This window comes from Oratosquilla oratoria, chromosome 1 (genome assembly GCF_046742065.1).
Source record: "Oratosquilla oratoria isolate Oo_2021 chromosome 1, ASM4674206v1, whole genome shotgun sequence".
NCBI classification, from domain to species: domain Eukaryota; kingdom Metazoa; phylum Arthropoda; class Malacostraca; order Stomatopoda; family Squillidae; genus Oratosquilla; species Oratosquilla oratoria.
In genome coordinates, this window is record NC_134777.1 from 125884586 (window position 1) to 125910856 (window position 26271).

At 40.0% G+C, this 26271-nt stretch overlaps 1 protein-coding gene across 5 annotated transcripts in view; it reads right to left on the reverse strand.

The window, feature by feature from the left end:
* The window catches only part of LOC143026469 (NACHT and WD repeat domain-containing protein 2), a 148692-nt gene that overhangs the window by 23451 nt on the left and 98970 nt on the right, over positions 1 to 26271 (reverse strand). For 4 of the 5 annotated variants that reach the window (XM_076186940.1, XM_076186914.1, XM_076186922.1 and 1 more), the window contains 19 exons: positions 25598 to 25824; positions 25162 to 25293; positions 24818 to 24988; positions 24413 to 24580; positions 21085 to 21212; positions 20032 to 20160; positions 19165 to 19270; positions 17955 to 18191; positions 17685 to 17822; positions 16816 to 16932; positions 15618 to 15747; positions 14885 to 15078; positions 13942 to 14048; positions 13129 to 13167; positions 12002 to 12167; positions 9912 to 10037; positions 6508 to 6651; positions 6103 to 6282; positions 1375 to 1593 (listed from right to left, as the gene is read on the reverse strand). In XM_076186940.1, coding sequence (XP_076043055.1) covers positions 1375 to 1593; positions 6103 to 6282; positions 6508 to 6651; positions 9912 to 10037; positions 12002 to 12167; positions 13129 to 13167; positions 13942 to 14048; positions 14885 to 15078; positions 15618 to 15747; positions 16816 to 16932; positions 17685 to 17822; positions 17955 to 18191; positions 19165 to 19270; positions 20032 to 20160; positions 21085 to 21212; positions 24413 to 24580; positions 24818 to 24988; positions 25162 to 25293; positions 25598 to 25824 — 2858 coding nt within the window. The remainder of the gene's footprint in view (positions 1 to 1374; positions 1594 to 6102; positions 6283 to 6507; positions 6652 to 9911; positions 10038 to 12001; positions 12168 to 13128; positions 13168 to 13941; positions 14049 to 14884; positions 15079 to 15617; positions 15748 to 16815; positions 16933 to 17684; positions 17823 to 17954; positions 18192 to 19164; positions 19271 to 20031; positions 20161 to 21084; positions 21213 to 24412; positions 24581 to 24817; positions 24989 to 25161; positions 25294 to 25597; positions 25825 to 26271) is intronic. The other variant, XM_076186932.1, reaches the window with a different exon arrangement.

The following is a 26271-nucleotide window of genomic DNA, read 5'->3' on the forward strand; positions in this document are numbered from 1 at the left end:
CTGTTTTTTTCCGCTTTTTCTCTTTTCTTTCTCATTACTTTACTGTATCCTTATACCAGATAAATTACTTACTGTATCCTTATAAATTCAAAATAAATGAAATAACAAATCAAATCATGTATCATGATTTTCTGAGAACACACGTCAACTAACAAAAATTATTTGTTTACATTCCTGGTTCGACGTAGCTCACTCCACCGCACACAACGGTTGTGATATGTTCGAACAACTTTTCGAAACAGAGAGTGATGATTGTGACGAGTTTGAAGGGTTTTATATAGATAAATAAAGAAATAAAGTTTTATAATGTTTTAAGTTTTAAATTTAATGTAATGTAATTTTATTGAAAATAAAGGTTTTAGAAATACGTTTGATTTGTAATATTGATGATGATTAGAAATTAAGTTTTATAATTTTATAATTTTTAAATTTTCTATGTTTTAAATGCAACTACTGTAATATATATTTTTATTGATAAATAAACGTTTTATGTACTGTAATCCAAAATTTTTATTTTCAGTCTTAAAAATTACTGAAAAGTTAGCGAAAGAAAAAGGTTGCTAAGAACGCAACCAGTGCTCGATGTTTACATTTTTTTCAGCTGTGTTAAATGTGTTGACATAGAGTAGTTAAAAGTACCGTAATTTTATTAATATAGAATTATTCCTCAAATTTATTAACAATTGCCATTTACTATAAAGATATGCCAATAATATATAAGGTAAATATGGTTTAATTACCTTTATTACCAGTTCTTATCATAATGTGAATCATTTCCTGTGTATCGGTGGTTATCGGCAGGCTAGCCTACCAAGTCATCTCACGTAGAATTCAAGGTCTAATTTTTATAATGGTAGTGTAAGACGACCCCCATTTTAAGGGGTGAATTTTTGGATTTTAGGGTCGTCTTATACGTGGAAGTATACGGTATCAACTGCATGCTACTTTGCCACAATAACATGCAGCCAATACCCCAGACGTGGTATATGTACATATATATAATAAAGTACTGCCTAGTTTGGCATACATTATTCAAGATGTGCTTCCTATATCCTTAGTGATGGGGTGCCATGGAAGTTAATAAAATAGGCAGGTGACAGCCAGAATAAATTGATAATCAAGTACTGCAAAATATGGAGGAAGAGCTTCAGTCACTTTCTATTCTACTTTCTTAATTATCAGGTGGGGTGAAAAGGATGTAAGCACAGAAGAAGCAATAGGATAGGGGACACAAACACAAGGCTCAATAGGAAGTTTTCCAACTATATTTAGAGCTGAACAACAAAATGAGTAGGTAAATATATATATATTTCTTTCCTTGAAGGTTTTGGTTAAATAGTTTTATATTTTTGGTTATTCAAATCATCACCTCACCTTGAATGTGGCCACACAGTCTCCATTCTGTAGATTCATCATGTTGACATACATCCTGGAGCGGGAGAGTGCCACCACATGGTCACGGTCATGGAGCCCAAAGAAGGGCATTTTCTGGTTCATGACCTCACGCAGCTTCATCACAAAGAGGCCCTCATCAAAGTTGTAGATCCGTAGTTCTCGGCCACACAAGACCAGGCACCGGTAGTCATCAATCATCTGTGGTTTAATAATGATATTAATAACTGTTGTTTCAAGTTTCAAGGCCTAGAAACTCAATACATAACAACAGCTGGTAATAGTCCTCATAACTAAGGTAATTTCTTTCTTGTCTGTGCAGAGAAGTGATCCACTGACATCCAACTTGCAGGACCACCACTTGTAGGTACCCACTGTTGTTAACATTTTTTATATGATGATGCCTACATAGACATCATGAGGCATCAGTGTCTTGATTATGTTTATTTTGTAGTTGTAGCTGAGTGTTAAGATGCCTAAGCCTGTTTTTGGAAGGTAAATTTCTGAGCATGTGTATCATTTTGGTCATTCTCCTCTATACTGATTCTAGTGAACTGATATCCATTCCATAGGATGGAGACTGAAATTGTACTGCATAGTCAAAGATGGGTCTAACTAATGCCAGATAAATTTTGATAATTACATCTGCACTTTTGTTTGTAACCATATTAGCAATAGATCCTAGTGCCGTGTTAGCTCTCTTCCTGGCACTAATGCACTGTTTCCTGGATTTAAGGTCAGGACTCACTAACACTCCCAAGTCTTTTCTCACATTCAGTTTTTTCTATAAAGGTATTATCTATGTTATACCTGCTTTTTGGGTTGTGTAAACCTATGTTTAACTCACTGCATTTTCAGATACTGAAATTTATGTAGTGGTAAATTTATGTAGTGGTAAATAGGATTATGATAGGAAGAGTTAAGGATGTACATGTGCTAAGGGGAGAGGGTGGGGGAATATCAGATCATTTTTTGGTGGAAGGTAAGTTGAAAGTGGAGGATAGATGGAGGAAGAGGAAAGGGACAAAAGATAGGGAGGTTCATAGAGTGAACTCTTTGAATGAGAAGGAAAAGGAAAAGGAGTACAGAAAGAAGCTGAAGGAGGAGTGGGAGGGAGTAAAGGGTAGAGTAGAGCTGGGTGTGGAGGAGGAATGGGGATGGTTCAAGGAGGGAGTCATAAAGTGTGCAAGGATGGTGTGTGGAACAAGAAGGACAGGGGGAAATAGAAGAAAGGGTAGTGAATGGTGGGATGAGGAAACAAAGACGGTTGTAGAAGAGAAGAAGCGAGCTTTCACAGATTGGTTACAAAATAGGACGAGGGAGTCATATGAGAGGTACAAAGAAAAGAAAAGAGAAGTAAAGCAAAAGGTAAAGGAGGCAAAGAGGAGAGCAGATGTGAAATGGGGTAAGAATTTGACAGAAAATTTTGAAAGTAATAAAAAGATGTTTTGGAAAGAAATTAAGAGAGGAAGAGGAGGCGAATCAAGTAGAGAAGAAAAGGTAAAAGGTGCAGATGGAGAGATGATAATGGAAGAGAAGGCAGTAAGGGGAAGATGGGCAGAATATTTTAGGGAGTTGCTAAATGTGAAGGAGGATAGGGAAGGAAAGATTGCTGCAGTGGGAAGTGCGAAGAAAATGAGAGTGATGAATGAGGAGAATGGAGGGGAAATAAGGAAGGATGAGGTGAAGGCAGTTGTTAAGATGATGAAAGCAGGTAAGGCACCTGGTCTGGATGGATGCCAAGCAGAATGTCTGAAAAAGGGAGGAACAGTAATGGTGGACTGGTTGGTGAGGTTATTTAATGTTTGTTGGAGAGAGGGTAGAGTGCCGGAGGACTGGAGGAGTGCCTGTATAGTTCCTCTTTACAAGGGAAAAGGGGACAAGTGTGAATGCAGTAGTTTCAGAGGGATTAGCTTGTTGAGTGTAGTTGGGAAGGCTTATGGGAGGATCTTGGTTGAGAGGATTAGGAGAGGAACAGAAGGAGTAATTGGTGAGGAACAGTGTGGATTTAGGACAGGTAGAGGTTGTGTAGATCAGATCTTTGTGGTAAGACAGATATGTGAGAAAGCTATAGGAAAGGGGAAGGATGTTTTTTGGGCTTTTATGGATCTGGAAAAGGCTTATGATAGGGTAGACAGGAAGGCACTGTGGGAGGTTATGCAGATATACGGGATAGGAGGAAAGCTTCTAGGAGCTGTCAAGAGTTTTTATGAGAATAGTAGAGCTTGTGTCAGGATTAGAAATGGAGAGAGTGAGTGGTTCGAGGTAAAAGTGGGACTTCGTCAAGGATGCGTTATGTCGCCCTGGCTGTTCAACTTATACATGGATGGGGTGGTGCGAGAGGTAAATGCAAGGGTAGTGGGCAAGGGATTGGAGATGGTTAAAGAAAATGGAGAAAAGTGAGAGGTGAGCCAGCTGTTGTTTGCGGACGACACTGCGCTTGTGGCAGGATCGGAGGAGGGATTGAGGAAGTTGGTTGCAGAGTTTGGGAGAGTATGTGATAGAAGAAAGCTAAAGATAAATGTGGGTAAAAGTAAGGTGATGAGATGTACAAGGGGTGAAAGTGGCAGTAGACTGGAAGTGAGCATTAAGGGAGAGCGACTGGAGGAAGTGGATAGTTTTAGATACTTGGGTGCAAATGTGGCAGGGAAAGGTGGAGTGAAGGTGGAGTGAAGGTGGAGGTAGAATGTAGATTGAGAGAAGCGAGTAAATGCCTTGGTGGATTAAAGAGTGTAATGAGGAATAGACATTTGGGAATGGATGCTAAGAGGAGACTGTATGAAGGAGTGATTGTGCCAACAGCACTGTATGGGGCAGAAACATGGAACATAAGAGAAGAAGAGAGAAGGAGTTTCAATGTGTTTGAGATGAGGTGTCTGAGAAGTATGATGGGGGTTACTAGGCTAGATAGAGTGAGAAATGAGGAGGTGAGGAGGAGAACAGGGGTGGAAAAGGAGCTGGGAGATAGGGTTGATGAAAGAATATTAGGATGGTTTGGACACATGGAAAGAATGAGTGAAGAAAGACTAGTAAAAGAGGTGTGGAAGGCAGATGTGGAGGGAGTGAACATGAGGGGGCGTCCTAGGATGAGGTGGATGGATGGGGTGAAGGGGGCTTTGGGGAATGTCTGTTGAGGAAGGACAGGAGAGGACAGAAACAGGAGTGAATGGAGAATGGTTGTATATGGATGATGTTGTGATTGCATGAGGTGAAATGGGCAGGTGGATGGGAGGTGAGGTAGTATGTGTGAGCAAAATTTGACGCAGCCCGAAGGGATTTCTCCCTGTCCTCTCATTTTATGCAATGGGGGGACGGAGAGGGGGGGTCGCCGATTTAATGAAGCGGCCTTGCTGTGGATGTGCTGTGTCTTGCGACACTGCTTCTGACCCAGGGCAGTGGACAAGGTGCAGGGATGACCCGTCATTCAGGAGGTGCTAAGATAAGAGGGAGGGTGGAGGGGTGTGGAGTGTATTCAGGGATGGAATGGGTGGGAATGATTATATGCCTTTTTCTTTTTGGCTACCCCCCTTGTAAGGGGGAAAAAGCCTTGGTATATGTATGTATGAAATTTATTTGCCATTTCACCAACCATGTGAACAATTAGTTATAAGATCTTCCTGCAGTATCCTAGCATCTTCCCCTGATCTAATATGGCATCATATTTTAGTGTCATCCACAACCATACCAAGATCACTGATGATCTCATTGCCCAAGTTATTTATATACATAATAAACAAAAGGGACCCAAAACTGAGCCCTGGGGAACTTCACTATGAACACTACCCCATTTGGATTTTACACTGTTAATGGTGACCTGCTGTTTTCCATCACTGATCCATGCTCTAATCCATTCAAACATTTTTCCTCCTGTACCATGGGCTTTGTCTTTATGTAGTGGTCTCTGGTGGGGCACTTTGTCAACCACTTTGCTAAACTCAAGGTAAATAACATCATAACTATCATTGCTATCTGCTGTCTTATAAACATTAATGTAAAAGGATTAAAGATTAGTTACATATGACCTATCCTTAGTGAACCCATGCTGTAAGTCACAAATCAAATTATGCCTCTCAATCTGAGCTCTGATTCTATTAGCTATTACTGACTCCAGCATTTTATCTATAACTGACTTCAAACTAATTGCCCCCTGGTTGTGCACAGAAGATTTATTAACCTTTTCGAAAATGGTAAAAAAAATTGCCTGCCCCCAAGAAATAGGCATGATTCAAATATCCACCGACTTACTAAATACCTCTATTAACTGGTCACAGATTTTGAATTTACACTCTTTTAGCACTCTCAGAAAAATTTGGTCTGGACCAAGGGATTTTGTAGCTTTAAATTTATAAGCATACTTGACTATTTCCTTGTTAATGCTGATGCTAGTTAGTCTACTTCCCTTATCCCCACTAATGACCAGGTCACAATCAGGTACACTGTACCATATTTATTAAATGCCTCACTATTATTTTTCTCTGAATTAAACAAGACATTCTTGTCAGATTTAATTGGATTTAATGTTCCCCTACATAATAACTACTGTATATTTTGATACATAAGATAACAAATTAAAAAAGAATGGGGTCATTTACAGCCCAGCTACAAAATCAGTGACCTTAAAATTGGCCAATGACATGTACTGCATGTATGTTAAATATTACAAAAAATAAATAAATAAATAGATAAATAAATAAATAAATAGAACACTACCTTAAGTTTCCTAGGCTGTGTGATGCCGGTAAGTGTGCGGACGGGGGACATGGTATAGATATTCCAAACAGCGATCTCACCACGCTCAGTGGAGAGTGTCACAACATAGTGCGGGTTGTGACGTGCACGGATGATGGCATTGAAGTAAACCTGGCCATCACCCAGTTTCATGTTCTGATCCTAAAGAGGGAAGAACCCAACATACAGTATTTGGTTTGCTACCCTTTTTTGCACATAGGAGTGCTTCTTATTTTCCTCTGACTAATTTCAAGTGATTACTCAAAATCTACAATGTATGATAGTTTTCAAAAGTTAGCAGGCAAATCCTTAAATTTCAAAGACAATAAACACAAAAATTCAAACTAGCTTGAAACCTTCCATTAGAGAGAAATCTGTACTACATACCTGGAAAGGCTCATGGAGGCAGGTGGCCAGTGGGATGAGGCATGGCACTGGGGCATGAGAGGCAGAGTCGTAGAGCTTCTTCATGATGGGATATGTCTCATGGTTCTCTTCATCTGTCATGAAGGTTGTCAGGCGGCCATAGATCTGTGGAAAACAGCACAGTGGAAATGAGTGTATGTGAATCACTATGGTCTTGGGTCATGTGTTGGACTGGTGGTCAAAAGCTATTACCTTCCTGGATGAGAGCTCAAAGCTTATATATAGTCCAATCTATGGGTAATGACCTTACACATACACATGCCTAACTTTTTGCCTAACAGAACTGGGTATCAGCTTGCTGTGCTGTGATGCTTTTCAGCCCTGGGTGGTTACTGAACACAAAACTGCTTATTTAACAAGCAAACACAGTACCACTACAACAGCAAACTGGTGTGCATATGTGTGTCTGTGAATTTGTGGCTGTTTGGGCCATAACTGGAAAATATAGAAAAATAAATGGCATATCGTAAAGTAATTGGAGAAGGAGGGTGGACTATAGTGGGAGTGTTGCCATTTTTAGGATGGAAAATAGAGCTAGAATTATTAGTACTGTTATTATCATCATTTATTCAGGGACAATGTATTTATTCCACTAAGTGAAGTCCTCATCAATCCTCACTACTATGAAACTTCTTCAGTGAGACTCTTCTAACTACACTAATCTTGCTAACACTAGATGGCTTCATTCAGCCAAGAGTAAGACTTCTTATTGTAGAGATTAAATTACCTCAATTCACCTCTTTACTAAATTAATACTATTGAGAGACTTTGTTCTGTCACAACTTCATAGTGCAAAGGTCAAACCTGGTAGAAAGAAATCACAACAACTTTCCATAATGTATTGTTTGAGCTTGGGCTATATCACCTAAGCTGTTCCATATATTTATACATCTATATGGAAATTTGTATTTCTTCACATCCTTTTGACATGTCTTTCTTAATTTACTTCCATGACTGCTTCAAGCCCTCCCTCTATCAATGCAGTCTATCCCCTTTACACCCCTCTTTCCCATCAATCTTTCCTCATATGGTTTATCTGCCAGGTTGGGGACAAGTTTGCTTGCTGCCTTTTGTATTCTCTCAATCTTTTACCTAGTTTTACCTAGTTGTATTATACGGGAAGGGAGCTATGCTCGTGGTGACCCATCTTTGTATCTTTCAGCATCAAGTTTATTCTTAAAATCGTGAATAGTATTTGCACACACTGTTTTTTCATCTAAGTTATTCCATATATCCAGCATTCTGTGTGGGAAGCTATTCATTTTCCTATCTCTTCTATAGTTGTCCATTTTGAGTTTCTTTTCATGACCTCTTTTTTTTTCCATTGTCATTTTTTAGTAAATATTTTCTGTCAAGGATTTCCATTCCTTTCATGATTCTATATATAGATAAACACCATATGAGGACGGAGCCTTTATTTGTACGACGTTTCGCTTATTACAGCTTTTTCAAGTACAAGTTGAGATACAAATGCTTGAGATTAAAAAAGGGGAAAGGAGGGAATGGGGAGAGAAAAGGGGGGGAAGGAAGAGGAGGAGGAGGAGGAGGAGGAGGAGGGGGGGGGATTGGACACTGGGAAAGGATGAGAATGCTGGCCCAAACGTCCGAGGGCGAAATGTCCACAAAGGGTGGTTTAAATATTTAATATTTTGCTGGCCATGGGTATTAGGGGAATAATGTGAGGAGATATGTTAAACATGCCCCTGTTTTGTTCAATAGTGTTCGTTCCTTGAATGATTGCTGCTTCTAAACACTTCCTGCGGATTTTGTCTGGTTCCCGTATCAGCAGCTCTGCATTCTTCCAGTCCATAAGATGGTTTTCCTTGTTTCTATGTGTCACACATGCATTGGTGGTGACATCATGCCTGACGTCGTAACGGTGTTCACGTATTCGTGTATTCAGGTCGCGTGACGTTTCTCCGATGTCACCACCAATGCATGTGTGACACATAGAAACAAGGAAAACCATCTTATGGACTGGAAGAATGCAGAGCTGCTGATACGGGAACCAGACAAAATCCGCAGGAAGTGTTTAGAAGCAGCAATCATTCAAGGAACGAACACTATTGAACAAAACAGGGGCATGTTTAACATATCTCCTCACATTATTCCCCTAATACCCATGGCCAGCAAAATATTAAATATTTAAACCACCCTTTGTGGACATTTCGCCCTCGGACGTTTGGGCCAGCATTCTCATCCTTTCCCAGTGTCCAATCCCCCCCCTCCTCCTCCTCCTCCTCCTCTTCCTTCCCCCCCTTTTCTCTCCCCGTTCCCTCCTTTCCCCTTATTTAATCTCAAGCATTTGTATCTCAACTTGTACTTGAAAAAGCTGTAATAAGCGAAACGTCGTACAAATAAAGGCTCCGTCCTCATATGGTGTTTATCTCGTCAATCTTGTCGGCAAACTGCCACTTTTAAGCAAGCATTCTATATATAGTCAGTAGATCACCTCTTTCTCTTCTTTGCTCTAGTGTTGGTAGTTCTAGCTTTGATAATCTTTGTTCGTATGTTAATTTGGAAAGAGCTGGTGCCAACTTTGTTGTTGCTCTCTGTATTCTTTCTAGTTTCTTTATATTCTTTTTAGCACTGGGTGTCCATAATGTTGCTGTATATTCCAGTTTTGGTCTAATCAATGTGACTAATATTTTTTTTTATAATTTCTTCATCCAAGTATTCAAATGCCACTTTCATTGACCACTCTGTGTAGGGGCCAGCCATACTACTGGTGTGTTTGGGTGACATCACTGGTGTAGTCAGAGTTGTGATGACTGTGACAAAAGCATGGCTGAGGGGGATTATGTATGTGGTAGTTACAGATGTGGTGATGTCACTGGGAATGATGCTATCCTATGATGCTGTGAAGAGGTGCTTGGAGTAGCAGGACATGTGTAGACTATATGTGTCTGAGTCAGCAACTCTGAGTGGCAATAACAACTGCCTGCATAAGAGAGGAATGGTCGTATGACCCCGACAATTTGCTTCAGTAGTGAGTGGTGCACATATGAAGGTCTAGCAGGAGCAGTGTAGATGTATCAGTAGAGAATGTCCCCAAGCAGTATGACATATGGGGAATTGCAGAACTGGAACTTGATCCAAGGGTGCAAGTCAGAGAAAGAGCTGGAAGGGTACTTGTAAAAGTTGTTTAAATAGGGCTTAAACATTTCTGATGAATGGGCTAAAGCATTTTGGAAGTGTTGTGTGAGAAGCTTGTACACAGAAATGTCAGGCAGGGACTAAGACCAGCATGTATGTCCGAGTTGAGGACATGGAGCAGAGTTGTAAGGGAAAAAAGCCCTTGGTATATGTATGTATATATTTAATTATGTAACTATACCTACAGCAGGGCTGACATGTCTATTTACCTGAGAGTAGAACTGTCGGCCATCATAACCAAGGCTATAAGCTGCCAGTTCAAGTGTTTCCTTCAGAAGAACAAGTTCAATATTGTTAGAGTGGTTGCGAAGAGCCAAGGACACATCCTCCAACACCTGCAGAGAGAAAAGAGACCCAATTATGAATGTCATCCTATACTAGAAATCTATGTTATGAGAATTTTCTTTGATGGCAAACTGACATGATTACTACATGTATTCATAGTTAGTCCTAATCTCATGAAATATGGGACAATTGAACTGCCTTGCATCAGAAAACACACACCTTAAAAAGAATGCACATGATGTGAAAGACTGTTTTCCCGCCCAAAAAAGGGTTAACTTTTTAATCATCCTTGAACTGTTGAGGTAGGTAACAGCCACCAATGGGTATTGAAAATGTGAGGGATTAAAAAATCTCCACCAAACAAACCAATGCACCAGAAGAGGGAGGTACTTCTATTAAATTTTTGTGGAAGACAGTTATGCAATGTTTTTAGAGCTTTCATGGACTTAGAGAAGGCGTATGACCCTAATAGATAGTTCTATAAACAGAACCCAACAGAATTGGGTGTCAGCTTCCAGTGCTGTGATGATTTTCAGCCCTGGGTGGTTACTGAACTCAAAACTGCTTATTTAGCAAGCAAATTCAATACCAGTACAACAGCAATTTGGCATGTATGTATGCAATCATTTCTATGTGTATGAATTTGTGGCTATTTTGGGCATAAATGGAAAGTATAGAAAAATAAATGGTATTTCTTGAGGTAATTGGAATAGGAGGGTGGACTGTTCTATAAACAATTCTTCAAAACTATAACATTGTTCCCAACAATAGAAAAAAACACATCATACAAACTACACAAAACAAAGCACTGAGAAAAATAACCAAATACACCACAATCAACCCAATATAATATTTGCATACAGATACCAAAATCCTCCTAATAGAACACCACATGAAAATGATATGTATATAATTCAATGCAAGAGAACCTCAACCCCACTCATCCATCTCATTACCACAAAAGCACATACAACTGAAAAAAAAATAGCAGCTGCATACTACTCAAACATTTACAACAACCTTCCACCTATCCCACACAATACATTGATACAAAAGCACATTCTCATTCAGATTACAAAACAATCATCAACCACCAAACTCTATTCCATTAACCTCTTCACTCCGGGGCACATCGCACGTCTGGCAGCATTAGCTGCCCGACGTGCGATGTTGCGTCATGATAATCGCATTATAAAAAATAAAGTCAGTGCTCAATCGTTCGTTCTCTTTCACCCGTGTATTTTGATAACCATAGAAAATTGATGAAGCCAGTTTAGAGAGAATGGAAATTACGTAGGTATGACTACAATAAATATAATCAAGATGCCGACGTCGGCATCATCGAGTACCCACTTGCTCCTCATGCTGCCTACGTAGGCGTCACCATGTGGAAGTGGTTAAACCCCTCAAAAAAATCTTTCCCAAGAGAAGCAAGAACCATAATTCTATATCTATGAGGTCACCATCCAGCACTGAAACAACACCAACACAAAATAGGTCTGGCTATAGAAACAAACTGCTCTAGATGCAAATATCACACAAAAGACAAAGAACACCTAATCTTAGATTGCCCTCAACCTAACCATACCCAGATATCAACACAATATTTCTTCCTTGAGTGACTTATGGGCCAATCTGGTGGTTGTTCCCAGTTGTTTGAATGCTGTGGATCTCCTGGAAGAAGGATCTGTTTTGGAACTTTTATGAATTTAGCTCTAGCTAATAAAAAAAATCCATTTAGCTTGAAGAAATCTTGTGCCATGTGGAGTTATAAACTTCATCACCCTACTTTAACTAACTTTACATCATGCACTAATGAGTTTGGTTTATTTGAGGATTTTGCTTTAATTAAGCAGGCAATTCTATTCAGCTTGGAAAAATCTGTGCTATAGAATATTAGGATATGCACCTCAAGGCCTGTCACAATTCCTGCAATCAATAACAGTATGCTTTTTATGGTTTTCTAACAATTTTAGTTATTAAGGTATCCATCATATATAAGCCTATATCTCACCTGATAAGTATCTGAGCCACAGAGTTTGTCATACACCCAGTCAAAGTTGAGAACAAACTCTTCCAGAATGCGCCCTCGAAGTTGAAGAACCTGGTATGGGAGTTCATCCAGTTTGCGACGGTTGTGACGACTGAAGGCAGGCTGGACTGAAATCTTTGACATGTTGCTGGGATGGTGAAGGACCAAGATGGTGTTGTTGGAGATGCATTGTTGTTGGAGGGGTTGTGATGATGGCAGGCACAGGGAAAAGAAAGAAAAGAGGAGGTCAGCACCTATCACACACTTTGTCGCTCAACTCTGGGATTCCTGAATGACTGATTTGGTTGATGACACCCAAGCATCATGGCCACTGATGTCAAGTCTTGTGGGAGGTGGAGGGAAGGGAGGGAGAGGGGAGGGGAGGGAGGGGGAGGAAAGGGAGCTACAGGTGGAGGGAGACAAAGAGTACCCAGTATATATATATAAAAAAGGTGGTTTCCATTCTTTTGTATCTCCACCTTCAGTTATTCCATTAACCCCTTCAGCACAGTGACATACTTGGACATTGCTCCAGCTAAGGAAAGGCAATTTTATGATGCAGGTAAAGGAGTGGATTCCAGCTTGATAAGGACCTTGAATGAGACCTTTATCACCTCAGAATCCATCCCCTCAGCTTTATAAAAACACCTGTATTCAACCGGAGCTGCATCTCTAAAATATCTCACTGTGGTGAAGGTATTAAAAGGAGGCCTACAACAGGAAAAAGCCTTGGGTGTTCTTCAGGTTCTTCAGGTACGGACTTCAAGTGGGTCTGGACTCTAGTATTGGTATTAAATCAAGTTCATGCACAGCTGAAGAGTTTGTGGGAGATCAAGGGAGAAAGAAGGATGAAAAAAAGAGCTGAATAGCAAAACTATTGAGTTGGGCTAAAGGTGGGAAAACAAAGCTTGTGTGAAAGGCTTTTCTGTCAGAAAAACACAAATGTTTTCAAAATATATTCAATACATCAACAATACAAGGGCAAAGAAATCAATAATAATCAATTACAAGACTGTCACCATTACCTTGATTTTCAAATACTATGGGATTGTACACTAATGCTTCAACAGCTTAATTAAATAATAAAGCAATATTTGAATGTTTATTACCCGTCCGCCTTGTAGGTGGAAAATTTCATGCGAAGGCAACTGAAACAGAGGAAGCAAGAAGAGGCATTGACGTACACTAATACAGCTAAAAGCCAATTAACACATATTATGGGCAACTTGGCCGACTTATCATCCAGTGCTTCCCAGCCCCATTTTTCTTGGGATTGCCAAGAATTCATCTACTGCATATAATCCACATTGAAAAACACCGTATATATTTATACATTTTCCTTCCCCATCTCAATTTTTCTCTTTCTCTCTTTCCTTCCCTTTCTCTCATCCCATCTCACTTTATTTCTAATTATGCATACAATATCTATTCCTTTTTCCAACTACCCATCACTTTCCATTCCCTTTCTACCCAAACGCCTGATTCTTATTTTGATACACAAAATGTACAAAAACCCTCAAGAATTAAGTACTGAAATTCATATATATCCTTACTTTCTTTCCCCACCACACCAGTCTTCTAAAAAGGTTCATATTTACAAATGATCTTCTCTTCCCACCCTGCCACTCCTCAAGGAGAATTGAAATTTGCAAATATTCTTTTCCTTTCCCCTCCACTCCCACTCAACAATCCTGTCCATCTTTAAAGAGGGCTGACATTTGCAAATATTTCTTCTTTCCCCTCCCCCTAAAATCCATCTGTACTTAGAGTTTGAATTAAATTTGCAAATAACCCTCTTTTTTTCCTCCCTCCAACTCTACCTGTCTTCAAAGAAGGCTAAATATTGCAAATGTCCCTCATTCCTAAAGCCCCATCCATCCTCAAACAAGGCTGAAGTTCAGAAATATATAACATTTGCTTACCTGGACCGGTATTTGGTTGGCTGATCAAGAACATAACGGTCCTTGCCTTCTTCTACACCAGCCTCATAAACAGGCACTGGCTTCTTTACACCATTTGCCCACTTGCTCTGCCAAAACCCAGCCAAAAAAGAAAGAAAAAATAAAAATAAAATAGATAAACAATAAAGAAAAAGAAAAAAGGAAGAAAAGAAAATGTATTAATTTCTTCAGTGTGTAGATAAATTACAGATTTCATAATAGATAAAAAAAAAAAAAGTAATAGTAATAGATTTTGTACACTATTTGTTCTGACATGCTACTCATTTTTTGTATCACTGCTCCTAAATACAGTAGCTAGACTGTAATTTTCACTTTCAAAGACTACCTTGATATACTAGCTATAATGATCTACTCTATAAATATCATTTGATCTAACAGAGCTGCTAATACGGGAACCAGACAAAATCCGCAGGAAGTGTTTAGAAGCAGCAATCATTCAAGGAACGAACACTATTGAACAAAACAGGGGCATGTTTAACATCTCGCCTCACATTATTCCCCTAATACCCATGGCCAGCAAAATATTACATATCTAAACCCCCTTTGTGGACATTTCGCCCTCGGACGTTTGGGCCAGCATTCTCATCCTTTCCCAGTGTCCAATCCCCCCCCCTTCTCCTCCTCCTCTTCCTCCCCCCCCCTTTTCTCTCCCCGTTCCCTCCTTTCCCCTTATTTAATCTCAAGCATTTGTATCTCAACTTGTACTTGAAAAAGCTGTAATAAGCGAAATGTCGTACAAATAAAGGCTCCGTCCTCATATGGTGTTTATCTCGTCAATCTTGTCGGCAAACTGCCACTTTTAAGCATCTAACATCATATGATTTCATTCAGTTTAGTGGATGTCACCTTGGAGGAACATATTAAAGAAATCAAGAAGGTGGCTGACTAGTGAGTCCCAACTCACCTGGAAGTAGTCAATGAGAGCAGAACAGCACATGTTGACCTGATCAGAGGTCCCCAAATAACGCTCATGGGCTACATTCCGGAAGCTTTCATGACGCCACGTCAAGAGGCAGATGCCCGCCACAATTGTCTTCATCAGGAATGGCTGGAGGGCACGGCTGATCTGCACCCAAAGCAGTGATGGGCAGCGTCGCACTACAAGCCATAAAAATATAAACTTATTTTGTGCAAACTCTGTGTACATGGGTTAAATAATGCATCTCATGCATGTGTCAATTATGAAATTGACCTGGTTCAGGTTTTGACAGGGTCCACCCAGAAGACATGAAAAATATCCTACACTGTTCTAAATTGACACAATACAGACAGTAATACATTTTTTCTTAGAAATCTATTGGCCCTCCTAGGAAACCCTGCTGACCATAAGGAGTGGGTTTTCTGTATGAGGTTATTGAAAGTACAGAAAAGTATTAGCATCTATGAACTAATGATGCCTTTAACAAATATGGTTTGGGCTGAGTCCAGATGTTTTTGTTAAGGGAGCAGACTTTGAGTCAAAATTAGGTCTTCAAAAATGAAAACCGTCTTTTGTCTCAAGTTTACACTTAGATTAATCAAATTTCTGAGCATACCTGAACAAAGTCTGTACAAGTATATGCCATCAATATTTCAAAGTCCTCAATCAATTTTGTTAATCAATTAGCTTTTCACCTGGTTCCTCTTCTGCTGCCTACCTGGTGGCTGCCCATGAACGAAGATGCGCTCCAACACCGCCTCATCACAACTCAGTATGTCAATCATCTCCGAGTCAGAAAGCCCATGTTTGGCTGCCGTTAGGAATCCTAGAGTGTGTGACACCTCAATCTGTTCAAAGGAAAGAAAAGCTGTATATTTTGTCTTCAAGAAAAAATGTAGCAATCAAGGATACTGCAGAATATGAAATGGGTCTACTATAAGAAAGTAACACCTGGGATGATTGGGTTTTAAGTTTGCAATGGCATTACCTCAAGTCCTATCACTCATAAAAGTGACTGTTCTCAGTACTGACTACTTCATAATTTCTACACATTGCTGTTTATTTGTTTAACAAAATGTGTATTCCATGAATACGATACCTAAAGACAAAGTTTTATTTTTTATGAGGATTGTATTAATTTTTTCTTATTGCTTCAGGGACGTTTTTAGTGGAATTTAATTACCTCTGTCACCCTTCTCAAAAAAAACAAAAAAACAAAAACAAAATATTATATGGAAGAAAAACTGAGAGGTAGGGAGCTTCAGGAGCAGAAATAAGTAAATTCAGAACCTGACTAGCTGGGTTAAGAAGAATAAAACTGTACACCATACAGTTTCTGGGTTGTTTAGGAAAATGACAGTTTGTATATTATAGGGATATCTTACACAAATAACAGTAACAAACTCTGATTCCAATAATTTTTCAAGTTAAGAAATTACCTTTATCTAGATCATATGTATGGCACAACCACTTTCCACTCACACCTATCTTTTACCCTCTCCCTCCTCTGCTCAACAGACATTCCCTTTGTGCCCAAGACCCCCTTCACTCCATCCTTCCATCCTATTGTCAGTCTTCCAAATACATCATAAGCAAATAAAGCCTATTCAACTACCTCTCTTGTCTCAGCATCTCAGAGAGGTCACCCTGTCCCTTGCCATACTGCCTGCATCAAAAGCAATGTGATTCAATGAAATTGTTTTTTTAACTACTAAATCAATATTAAAAGAGGACTTTCCAAGCATATGAATATAACAAAGACAAAAATTTCAAACCACTTCAAGTTAATCTCTATTTCCCCTATGTCATATATCCTTATATTATACCCTTTAACTTAGAGAAAAAAAAAGTCTTTGACACATCTGGGACACATAAGGACAATAACGAGACTAGAGAATGAGTGAGTGACCACTTACTGTGCCATACTTCTCCTCTAGGTCATCAAAGACAGCATGAATCTGGTCAGAGAGGTTGGGTTTAAGAGGGAGCTCTGTCTCAGAACCTGTCCACTCATAAGCCATACGACATACAATCTGTAGGTGAGAGGATAGTGTGGTTTACTAATACAGAATTTATGTATGATTTGTCAACCACTTCAGCAGTGGTTGAGAATTGTGCACGGAAGAGGCTTGTTTATTAAATGAAATGATGAGGACCCATCAACAATGTCACCTAAATTGAGAAACCTTGGCTTGGGTCTGATCATCTTGGGGTAAATTCATGACAAAGCAAGATGATAATCGAATAACATTCTTAGTGAGAGCACATAATCTTCCAGACAATGATGTACTTCATGAAATTTTTCTAGTTAATGCTATGTAATCTTAATCAGCTGATTCATGAACCTTTGAGAAAAGGTGGTCCCAGTTAAATAAAACTGCCAAACATTACCTAGAAAAAAATATCTAATGCATATAATTTTTTCTACGGGGCTCACAGCAAATCAAAAGACAAGTATCAATGAAATTCTGAAAACCTAATGTTATTTGAAATATCACTAACTAACCACTGAAATGTATCAGACAAAACTGTTAAACTAGTTTAAAGGAATTAACGCTTTCAACATATATTCTTTCAATAAATTTTACTTGCCATGGCTAAACAATTTTGGTCAGCTTAGGTATAAACTCAGAACAAATGAAAGTTTTTATCAATCAAGACCTTCATCTGTCCTGTGTTTGCCCTTGAAGTGAATAAAATTGTCTGGTCTGAGCCAGAACAAAAACTATTACTATGAAGTACATTACTGTACTGAATGGATCAAGGACAGAGTGGTGGTGTTGACCTCGACATAGAGTGGAAGAGGGCACTCCTGCTGACATCTGCTGACGGCCTCACGTTGTTCCTTGTTTACACTTCGGTGTCGACTCTTCAGGTTGGTCTCAAATTTGTTATAAGCCTCGTCGATCGTTAGTGGTGGGATCTGCAGGAGAACAGTAATCACCAGTTTAACCTCAACCATTCAAAAGCCTCTCCAAAGATGAATGAAATCAGTTGGCACTGGCTGTGGCAATGTGAACACTGTTCTAAAATCACAACTCCACCTTAGCCTCACCTTGAGGAAACAGGCCCTGTCTTCGATGATGTTCTGGAGTTCAGTCATCTGAAGCGAGTCGTCCCGGACGGTCATGATGAGCTTGACATGGTCTGGGAGCTCTCTGGGGACCCACTCAAGGCTGGTCGAACCATAACTCTTCACCTGATCGATGCCGTCAATCATGATGACCAGCGGACGGATCTTGCAAGCCTTTGACCACACGTGCATGAGGAACTGGCACATATTACGCACACCCTGTCAGTAGTGAGAGAGTTCGAATATTCATGAGGCAGTTGGTGGAGTTCAAACTACGGGAGGCTGAGAAAGGGATAGTGGGGTTAGAGAAGTAACGTAAAACTGGCGGTTGGACAGTGGCGTGAGGCTGAGGTAAGTGGCATGGATCAGACCAACGTTTCTCACCATTTTTACCCTTGTGTAACCTTTAACATAAATTGTATGTCTCAAGGAACCCCTGCTCAATATATATATATATATATATATATACCATATCTTTCTCATTTTATTTTCATCGTAATAATAGGTTAGATAGGATAATGTCTATATTACGTTATTACAGTAACCAAGAATATGCCGTGCGTGTTTAATTATATTACGTATATGAAATCAGATAAAAAATAAAAAGTGCATTAGCTTATCTCACTTGTTCTCGCGGAACCCTTAGGGACCTTTTGCGGAACCCTGGTTGAGAAACGCTGGATCAGACAGTGGTGGGAGATTACGAGGTACTTGACAGGGTTCTAACAATAGGGGGTGGGTGTGAGGTGGGTTGTAGTTGTGGAGTACAAAAAAAGTAGAAGGTTGTGGGGTTCAAACAGAGGAAAGATTTTGACGTGGGTAGTGTGGCTTGAACGGGACTTATTTCCAAACATTATTGGTTTGTTTAAGTGACGTCACGATCGTCTTCACAGTCACTGAACCTCATTCTTTAGCGTACCCTCACAAAGCAATTTATCTTTTCCTATATTTAATATACAAGCCTTATTCTGTATTGTAATAATTTTAATGTATCTCTGGAAGGTAAACAAATTATAACAAATATATTTCACACTCAACTTTTACAGTAAAATGAAAATATAGACAAATAAAAAGAAAAGGGTAGGTGGAGAAAGCCCCGCCATATTCTGGTAATATTTTGGGACCATTACAGCACACACAAAAAATAATAATAACTAATTAACTAAATTAAATAACATGAAAAAGGCTATACCTTGGCGGCCTCAGCTGGGTGTTCTCCGTACAGGGCACAGCACTGTTCCGCGATGGATCGCAATACCTGTTCTGTAGTCGAAGAGCCGGGAGTCAGACCTACAAACCTGTAAGAGAAAAGGAGTAGAACATTAGGTCTTCGCCTACACTTACAAAAAAAAATAGATAAACAAATGAAAAATAAAAATAGCTTGAATAACTAACACTATATTCGAAAGGGTGGGTTAGCGTGTGTTGAGGGGGAGAAGGGTGTCCGTGTGTGTATGTATGCTTGTTGATAAGTAGTTCTATGTGTTTTTCATACATGGATGTGACGAGATCTGTGTATGCGGTTTTGTGCAATATGCGTGATTAGTCTTGTATATGGAAAACATCTCTTGAGGAGGAAGAAGAGGGGAAAGGGGTGGAAGAGGAAGTGGAGGAGGAGGGGAAGAGGAAACGAAAAATGAAAAGAGGGTGGAAGAAGAAAAGGAGGAGGGGAAGGTAAATGAAGAGGAAGAAGAGGAAGAGGAAAAGGAGAAGCTCTTCCAGAGGACTTACCTGATGACGAGTAACATCACTGAGTGAAAGGTAGAGGAAGAAAGGGTAGAGGAGGAAGAGAAAGAGGAGACGGAGGAGGAGGAAGAGCTCTTTCTGAGGACTCATCTTGTAGTGTATTCAGGTTAAATCAATGTTTAGGTTAATGGCGATATGCGCCTTTTGCTTTTGGTTTGTTGATGTTTTCGCTGGGGGCGCCATGATGTAAACATACACAGTATAATATAGACAGTGTTGTAGGAAGCATGCGTCTAGATTACCCTTACTAATATATGGATATTTACAAAAAAAAAATTATTGGAACGCACGGAAAACCTAAGACATAACACACCTGACGACGAGAGGGACGTCGTTGAGCCACTCGCAGCAGCGCTCCATGGCCTTGGCGATCAAGGAGGACTTCCCGCAGCCCACTTCGCCGTGCATGATGAGGGGCACGCAGGAGTCGTTGTTCAAGTACCTGATGGAGGTCATTCAGCCCAGGTCACAAAAGGTTATTGGTAAGCTACAGTCACCCACACCCGAAATAGTGCAAAACAGATGAGCCTTCTCCCACGATGAAACATCTTTTGCGTGTTGTTCTGGTTTAAGGGAAGATGATTTCGTGCACCTTTAGGTCGGAATTTGTACTGTCATCTCAATAAAATCGCCTTCCCATCCTTCCCAACCTAATCCTACCATTTTCTATGGCACATATAACAAGCAACAAAAGAAAACGTAAACTGCAAAGTGCGAACCATGCGGTAACAGTTGAGGACTTTGGCCTTTGTGCTCAACTGCACGGCCTTATTCCTTGAAGGTCCCGTCCTCTTTAGTATCAGAGGTTAACTTTGAGCCCATTGGGTTGAAATCAGACGCTTTCATTCGGTTCCATGAAATTTCTCCGGTTGAGGAAAGAGTTATGTTATGTTAATATTATTTTATGTTAATCTTTCCTAATCCCTAAATCCCCCCTCACCTGCCACTTCATATTAACCCCTTCACCACAGTGACACACCTCAAAGATTTTATTCTGGTCAACGCCGCCAGGCAATTTCATTCAAGAGGGTTTCACTATTACGAAGTGAGAAGACTCTTCTGATCAACCCCTTCATTCCTACGATGGCAGACTCCTATTCTAAATACTCTATTTTTATTCCTGTGACTTCATTAACCTCAGGTGGCGCTGCCGGATTAAAGAGGTTGAGTCCTTGACAGCAGAGGATTTCCCTTGGCTGAATAGAAACCACCTGACGGCAGTCAGAATTAAATTCATAAGTCGATCACTGCAGTCCATCGGGGAAGAAGCCATGTCTTATCCCATCACCCTTACTTTCCTTCCCGTTCTCTTTTCTTTGCGCCTCCAATTCTGTCTTCTTTGATTCCCTTCCTCCCTCGTACTTACCTACGGATCTTGGTGAGAAGCTCGTGCCGTCCCATGAAGTTCTTGTATCTAAACTGACACATGAGTGACTGCTGCATCAGTTCATGGAAAAGCCGCTTCTCGATGCCCAGGTACGATTTCAGCTCCTCCTGGATACACGAGGACAAGAGGAGAAAGATAAAGAGAGATGAGTCGTCATGCTGAATTTTAAAATCATGGTGGCACATTTTGTTAATTTTTGTATCATCGTGCACATTAGTTCATGTGATATATTTATCACATATCAACATGCAGACAGACAAACGTACTGATACACACACAGTATAGTCCCACACAAAGTAAAATATGTATAAGCAAGATCGAGAGAATACAAAACCCAGCGATCAAAATTATTTCCGTCCTTTCAGATAAGTCATAAAAAGAGAGACTAGAAGCACTAGCTCTGACGTTGGTAAAGGATCATAGAAAAAGGGTTGACTTGGCTGCAGTGTTCAGACCATTAGAGTGGATGGATAAAGTTGTCAGAAAAGATCTCTAAATTTGTGATAGGTAAGCATCACGATGCCTTGGGAATAACATGAGAAAGGTCACATGTTTGACGGATGTGGGAAAATACAATTCCCATACAGATGCATTATTTCATATAATAGCCCAGGTGACATATCACAAGCTGAAATCCTATATGACTTTAAAACGAGGTATGATAATTGGATAAGAGACAGGACCCCATGAACGTTGCTCCCTTCCTACATACAATTAGGTAAACACACACGCACACACAATACAGACACATCCATACATACACACATATACAGGTTCATAGAAGGTACCTAAAGCTACCCTTGAGGTTGGGTTCCATGGCTATGGTCCGACCAGTAATAGGTGTAGCCTTCACTACTGATCTCACCAGTGCCCGGTATCCTGGCCTCAGAAAGAGCCACTACATTCATTCTAAACCTCCTGAAGTCCCCCTACAAAAATGTAATCGATCATCTTTGGAGAAGGTAAGAATGTTCCAGGCGTCCACACGAAGAGCCATCTGGAGGACCATCCCGGGTTTAGCTTGACACACTTGCACCCTGTTGGTCCCACCCCGGTCGCCCGCAGTGCAGGATTGGATACAATAAAAGCAAACTGTAAGTCCATCCCTACCAGAAGCTATTATACATATATAGACGAAACACCTCAAAGTGAACTCCAAACTGAAACCTGTGAAAAGTCTAGGGTAAACTTACTCACTACGGTAAATATAACAAAAGAAAAAATTAAATGGTGTATACATAAACTCAAAGTTAATAAAACACCAGGGACTGACGGTTGGCATCCAAGAATCTTAAAGGAAATTAAAAATGAGATTGTTGTTCCATTAGAAATTATTTTCAAGAAATCCATCATATCCGGAGATGTCCCAAGAGAATGGAAGCTAGCTAACGTTACTCCCATATTCAAAAAAGGTGACAAAAAGAAACCAAATAACTATAGGCTTATGAGTTTGACTTCAATCGTAAGAAAAATAATGGAAACTATCATCAGAGATGCTATCGAACATCATTTAGAAAGTAACCGTGTGATAAATGATAGCCAGCATGGTTTCAGACGGAAACGTTCTTGTGTGACTTACTCGAATTCTACAACATAGTTATATCGAATTATGACAAAAGAAACAATATAGATTTAATATATCTAGACTTTGCAAAAGCTTTTGATACCGTCCCACACGAAAGACTACTTACTAAATTAGCTTTACACGGAATAAGTGGTAGCCTATTAAGTTGGACTAGTAATTGGTTGAATGGTCGAAAACAAAGAGTTGTTTTAAATGGAAAAACTTCTAGATGGGAAAATGTTACAAGTGGAGTTCCTCAGGGTTCCGTTCTTGGGCCACTTCTATTCATAGTATATATAAATGATATAGACCATGGACTAAGATCTACTGTTTCCAAATTTGCTGATGATACAAAACTGTGCGGAATGGCAAATGATCACTTAGACCAATTAGATATTCAAGAAGATTTAGATCAATTACAGCAATGGTCTGAAAAGTGGCTAATGAAATTTAACACGAGTAAATGCAAGGTAATGTACATAGGTAAAAACAACAATAAGTACGATTACAAGTTATTTGGAAATTCGTTAACAAAAGTGGATAGTGAAAAAGATCTCGGCGTAATTATCAGTAACGACCTCAAATCATCCAAGCAGTGTATTTCAGCCTCTGAGAAAGCAAATAAGATTCTAGGACTGATTGCGCGATCTTTTGATTTCAAAAGTCCATCGCTCATTAACAAGCTATATAAATCGTTAGTTCGTCCACATTTGGAATATGCTGTTTCTGTATGGTCACCGAATCTCATTAAAGACATTGACAGACTGGAAAAAGTACAACGGCGAGCCACAAAACTGATTCCAAATATCAAAAATAAATCATACGAAAATCGACTAAAACATATGAATCTGTTTTCCCTAAAAAAAGCGTAGACTCAGAGGTGACTTGATACAGGTCTTTAAGATTCTAAAGGGAATTAACAACATCAAAAGTGACAAAATTTCCACATTGAATGAGAATCAGACAAGAAACAAAGGTCTCAAACTATCCGGAAATAGATTCAATTTGGAAGTAGGTAGAAACAACTTTGCCAACCGTGTAGTTAATGAATGGAATAAACTTCCTGCACAGGTAGTGCAATGTAGTTCAGTTCGAAGCTTTAAGACTCATTTAGATAAACACCTAAGCAAGATGCTGTAATGATTATAATTTATTTTATATTGTTTGTTTTTGCTTTGTTATCATTTGTCTGTTTGATTTTCATTTATTATTAGTTATGTGTCAATTTATTATTATTTACTGTTTACCTGTTTGTTTGTTATTCAACTATACCTATGCATTTATTTATGTATTTTGTTTGTTGCATACATTATTATAGTTTTTTTTCGCATCCGACCTAGATATGGACCAAAAGGTCTCCTGTCGGCATGCTCCGCCTTTGTAATCCTTTGTAAAGATCCACCCTCTCGCATTCCCATTCATCACTGATTCCAATGGGGGAGGGGGGGATAGGCCAAATACTGAGTATATAACCTAGAGGTCACACACGTATACCACAAACTGATACAGCCCATTCAACCACCCTTGTCATCAATATGGGATCATAACGAGAAGAATCATATATATAAACAATAAAATCAAATATAAAGCTAAGTGATGGTGATGATAAAACAATAATTATATTGTAATAATAATAACAATGCTGGTGATGATGATGATGATAACGCAAGTACTACAAATATAAATAATGCCCACGATCACCTCCATGTGACCCTCTCCTCTCCCCACTCCTCACCCTCTCACCTTGGTTTCGTCCTCCTCGATGATGCTGTCGATGATCGAGATGAGGAGCGGTGAGATCTGCGCGCAGAGGTCCTCGACGAACTGCGCATGCTCGGGCACTTCGGGGTTCATCCCGCTGTTGTGCCACTTGACCCGGAACTTCAGCATCCGGATCTCATCTAGCCGCTCCTGGAGCACCAAAGACCCCCCCACTTCGTCAGAAACAAACCCTTAGGGCGCCCCGTCAAAGGGGCGATACTTGCTGACAATGATTAATCACTGTCAATGCTTTTTATTGAATAAAATATTTCAGTATCGTCAATGAATATTTAATGTGGGAGAACCCCTTAAGCAGCGGAAGGCTTCCTCCAGCTGGATAAAATTACTTGGCGATGTGGCCATATATTTCAGAGAGAGGACTCGCACCTTGAGTTCGCTCTGGAGAATGTCGAGCCGTTTCTTGCTCTCCGGCTCGACGGCGACGTAGATCTTGCCATGGGCCGGGATGTTGTGAGACGGGAAGTGCGTGAACTTCCGGCAGATCCAGAGGCAGTGTTTGGCACTCTCCTGGTTCATGAAGACGCTCTGCTTGATCTCCTGTAGGGATAGAGAACGAGAGAAATGAAACGGCAGTGAGTGAGAGAAAACGAGAGGAAATAAATGGCAGCGAGCAGTGACTGTCTCATTGATAACACAAAGTGTATACTGTCTGATGGATTCCCTTGACGCGAAGGTAAATCATAGACTGTGTGGGTCCCTCCCTTACTCACCTGTTCCATGACCGTGCTGAGGTACTTCTCCTTCTGCTCCTGGTTGAAGACCATTCGCATAAGAGTCATCATCTTCTTGACCTCGTTGTTCCACTCTTGCACTGCCTCCTGATGGAGACTCGCGCTGCTCTCCTGGAAGTGAGGAACCAGCTTCAGAAGTCAAGTACCCAAGCTCCCCGTCATTGCTTGAGGTCTGTCCTCCAGGGTCTCTTGTTCCTTTTGGAATCTTATAGCACTTGGCTCTACCCTGACGTTGGCATTATACGTGATAGGTAGTCTGTCAACACTACACTAATCTTGGGAATGTGTGTAATACTTCAACAATGGCTTGACAACGCTACCCTGAGGTTGACAGTATAAGTGCTAGGTAGTCTATCAACGCTGCATTGATACTGGGAATGTGTGTAATACTTTTACAATGGCCTGAAAACGCTACCTTGATGTTGGGAATGTGTGTGCTGATCGGCTGGAGCTTGTAACAAGGGGGCTGTGCATTCTCGTCCCAATGGTACCATTTCCAGAAGAGCTCTCGGTCCGTGTCATGCTCCATGGACGAGATCGCCTGGTCGAAGTCCGGGCCTTCGATGGTCTTCGGGAGAAGAGCGTTGCCAAAGGTCTCGTTGAGGAAGACCACAGTCACGATATGTGAGTCTCGGGCTTGGGCTGTGATGGGAGGGAGTGGAGGAGAAGGACGAGTGTGTAGACGCCAGAGATAAAACATTTGTGACAAGAATATACGGCAAATGAACAGAGGTCCATTTTCGTATAGTAAAGTTTCTTTTTCTTTTAGGAAATAGGATGAAAGACAAAAATGTAAATGTCGCAAATGAAAAACGTGTGACACAATTATATGACAAACGATCAATTTCAATTTCTATACAGTAATTTTCCTTTTTATTTGCGGAAATATTCTTAACAAAAATAAAAAATAAATCTATGGTGTTTTTACATCCCAATGAATAGTATACAGCAGTCTGTACTAAATATGAAGATCTCTGGGTGATATGCAAATTACTGGTGTCAAAATTATCCATATTATAACCAATTCAAAAATCCTAGAGTTGAAGATACAGTATAGATCTATGCTTCTAATCACTAATTGATTCCGCA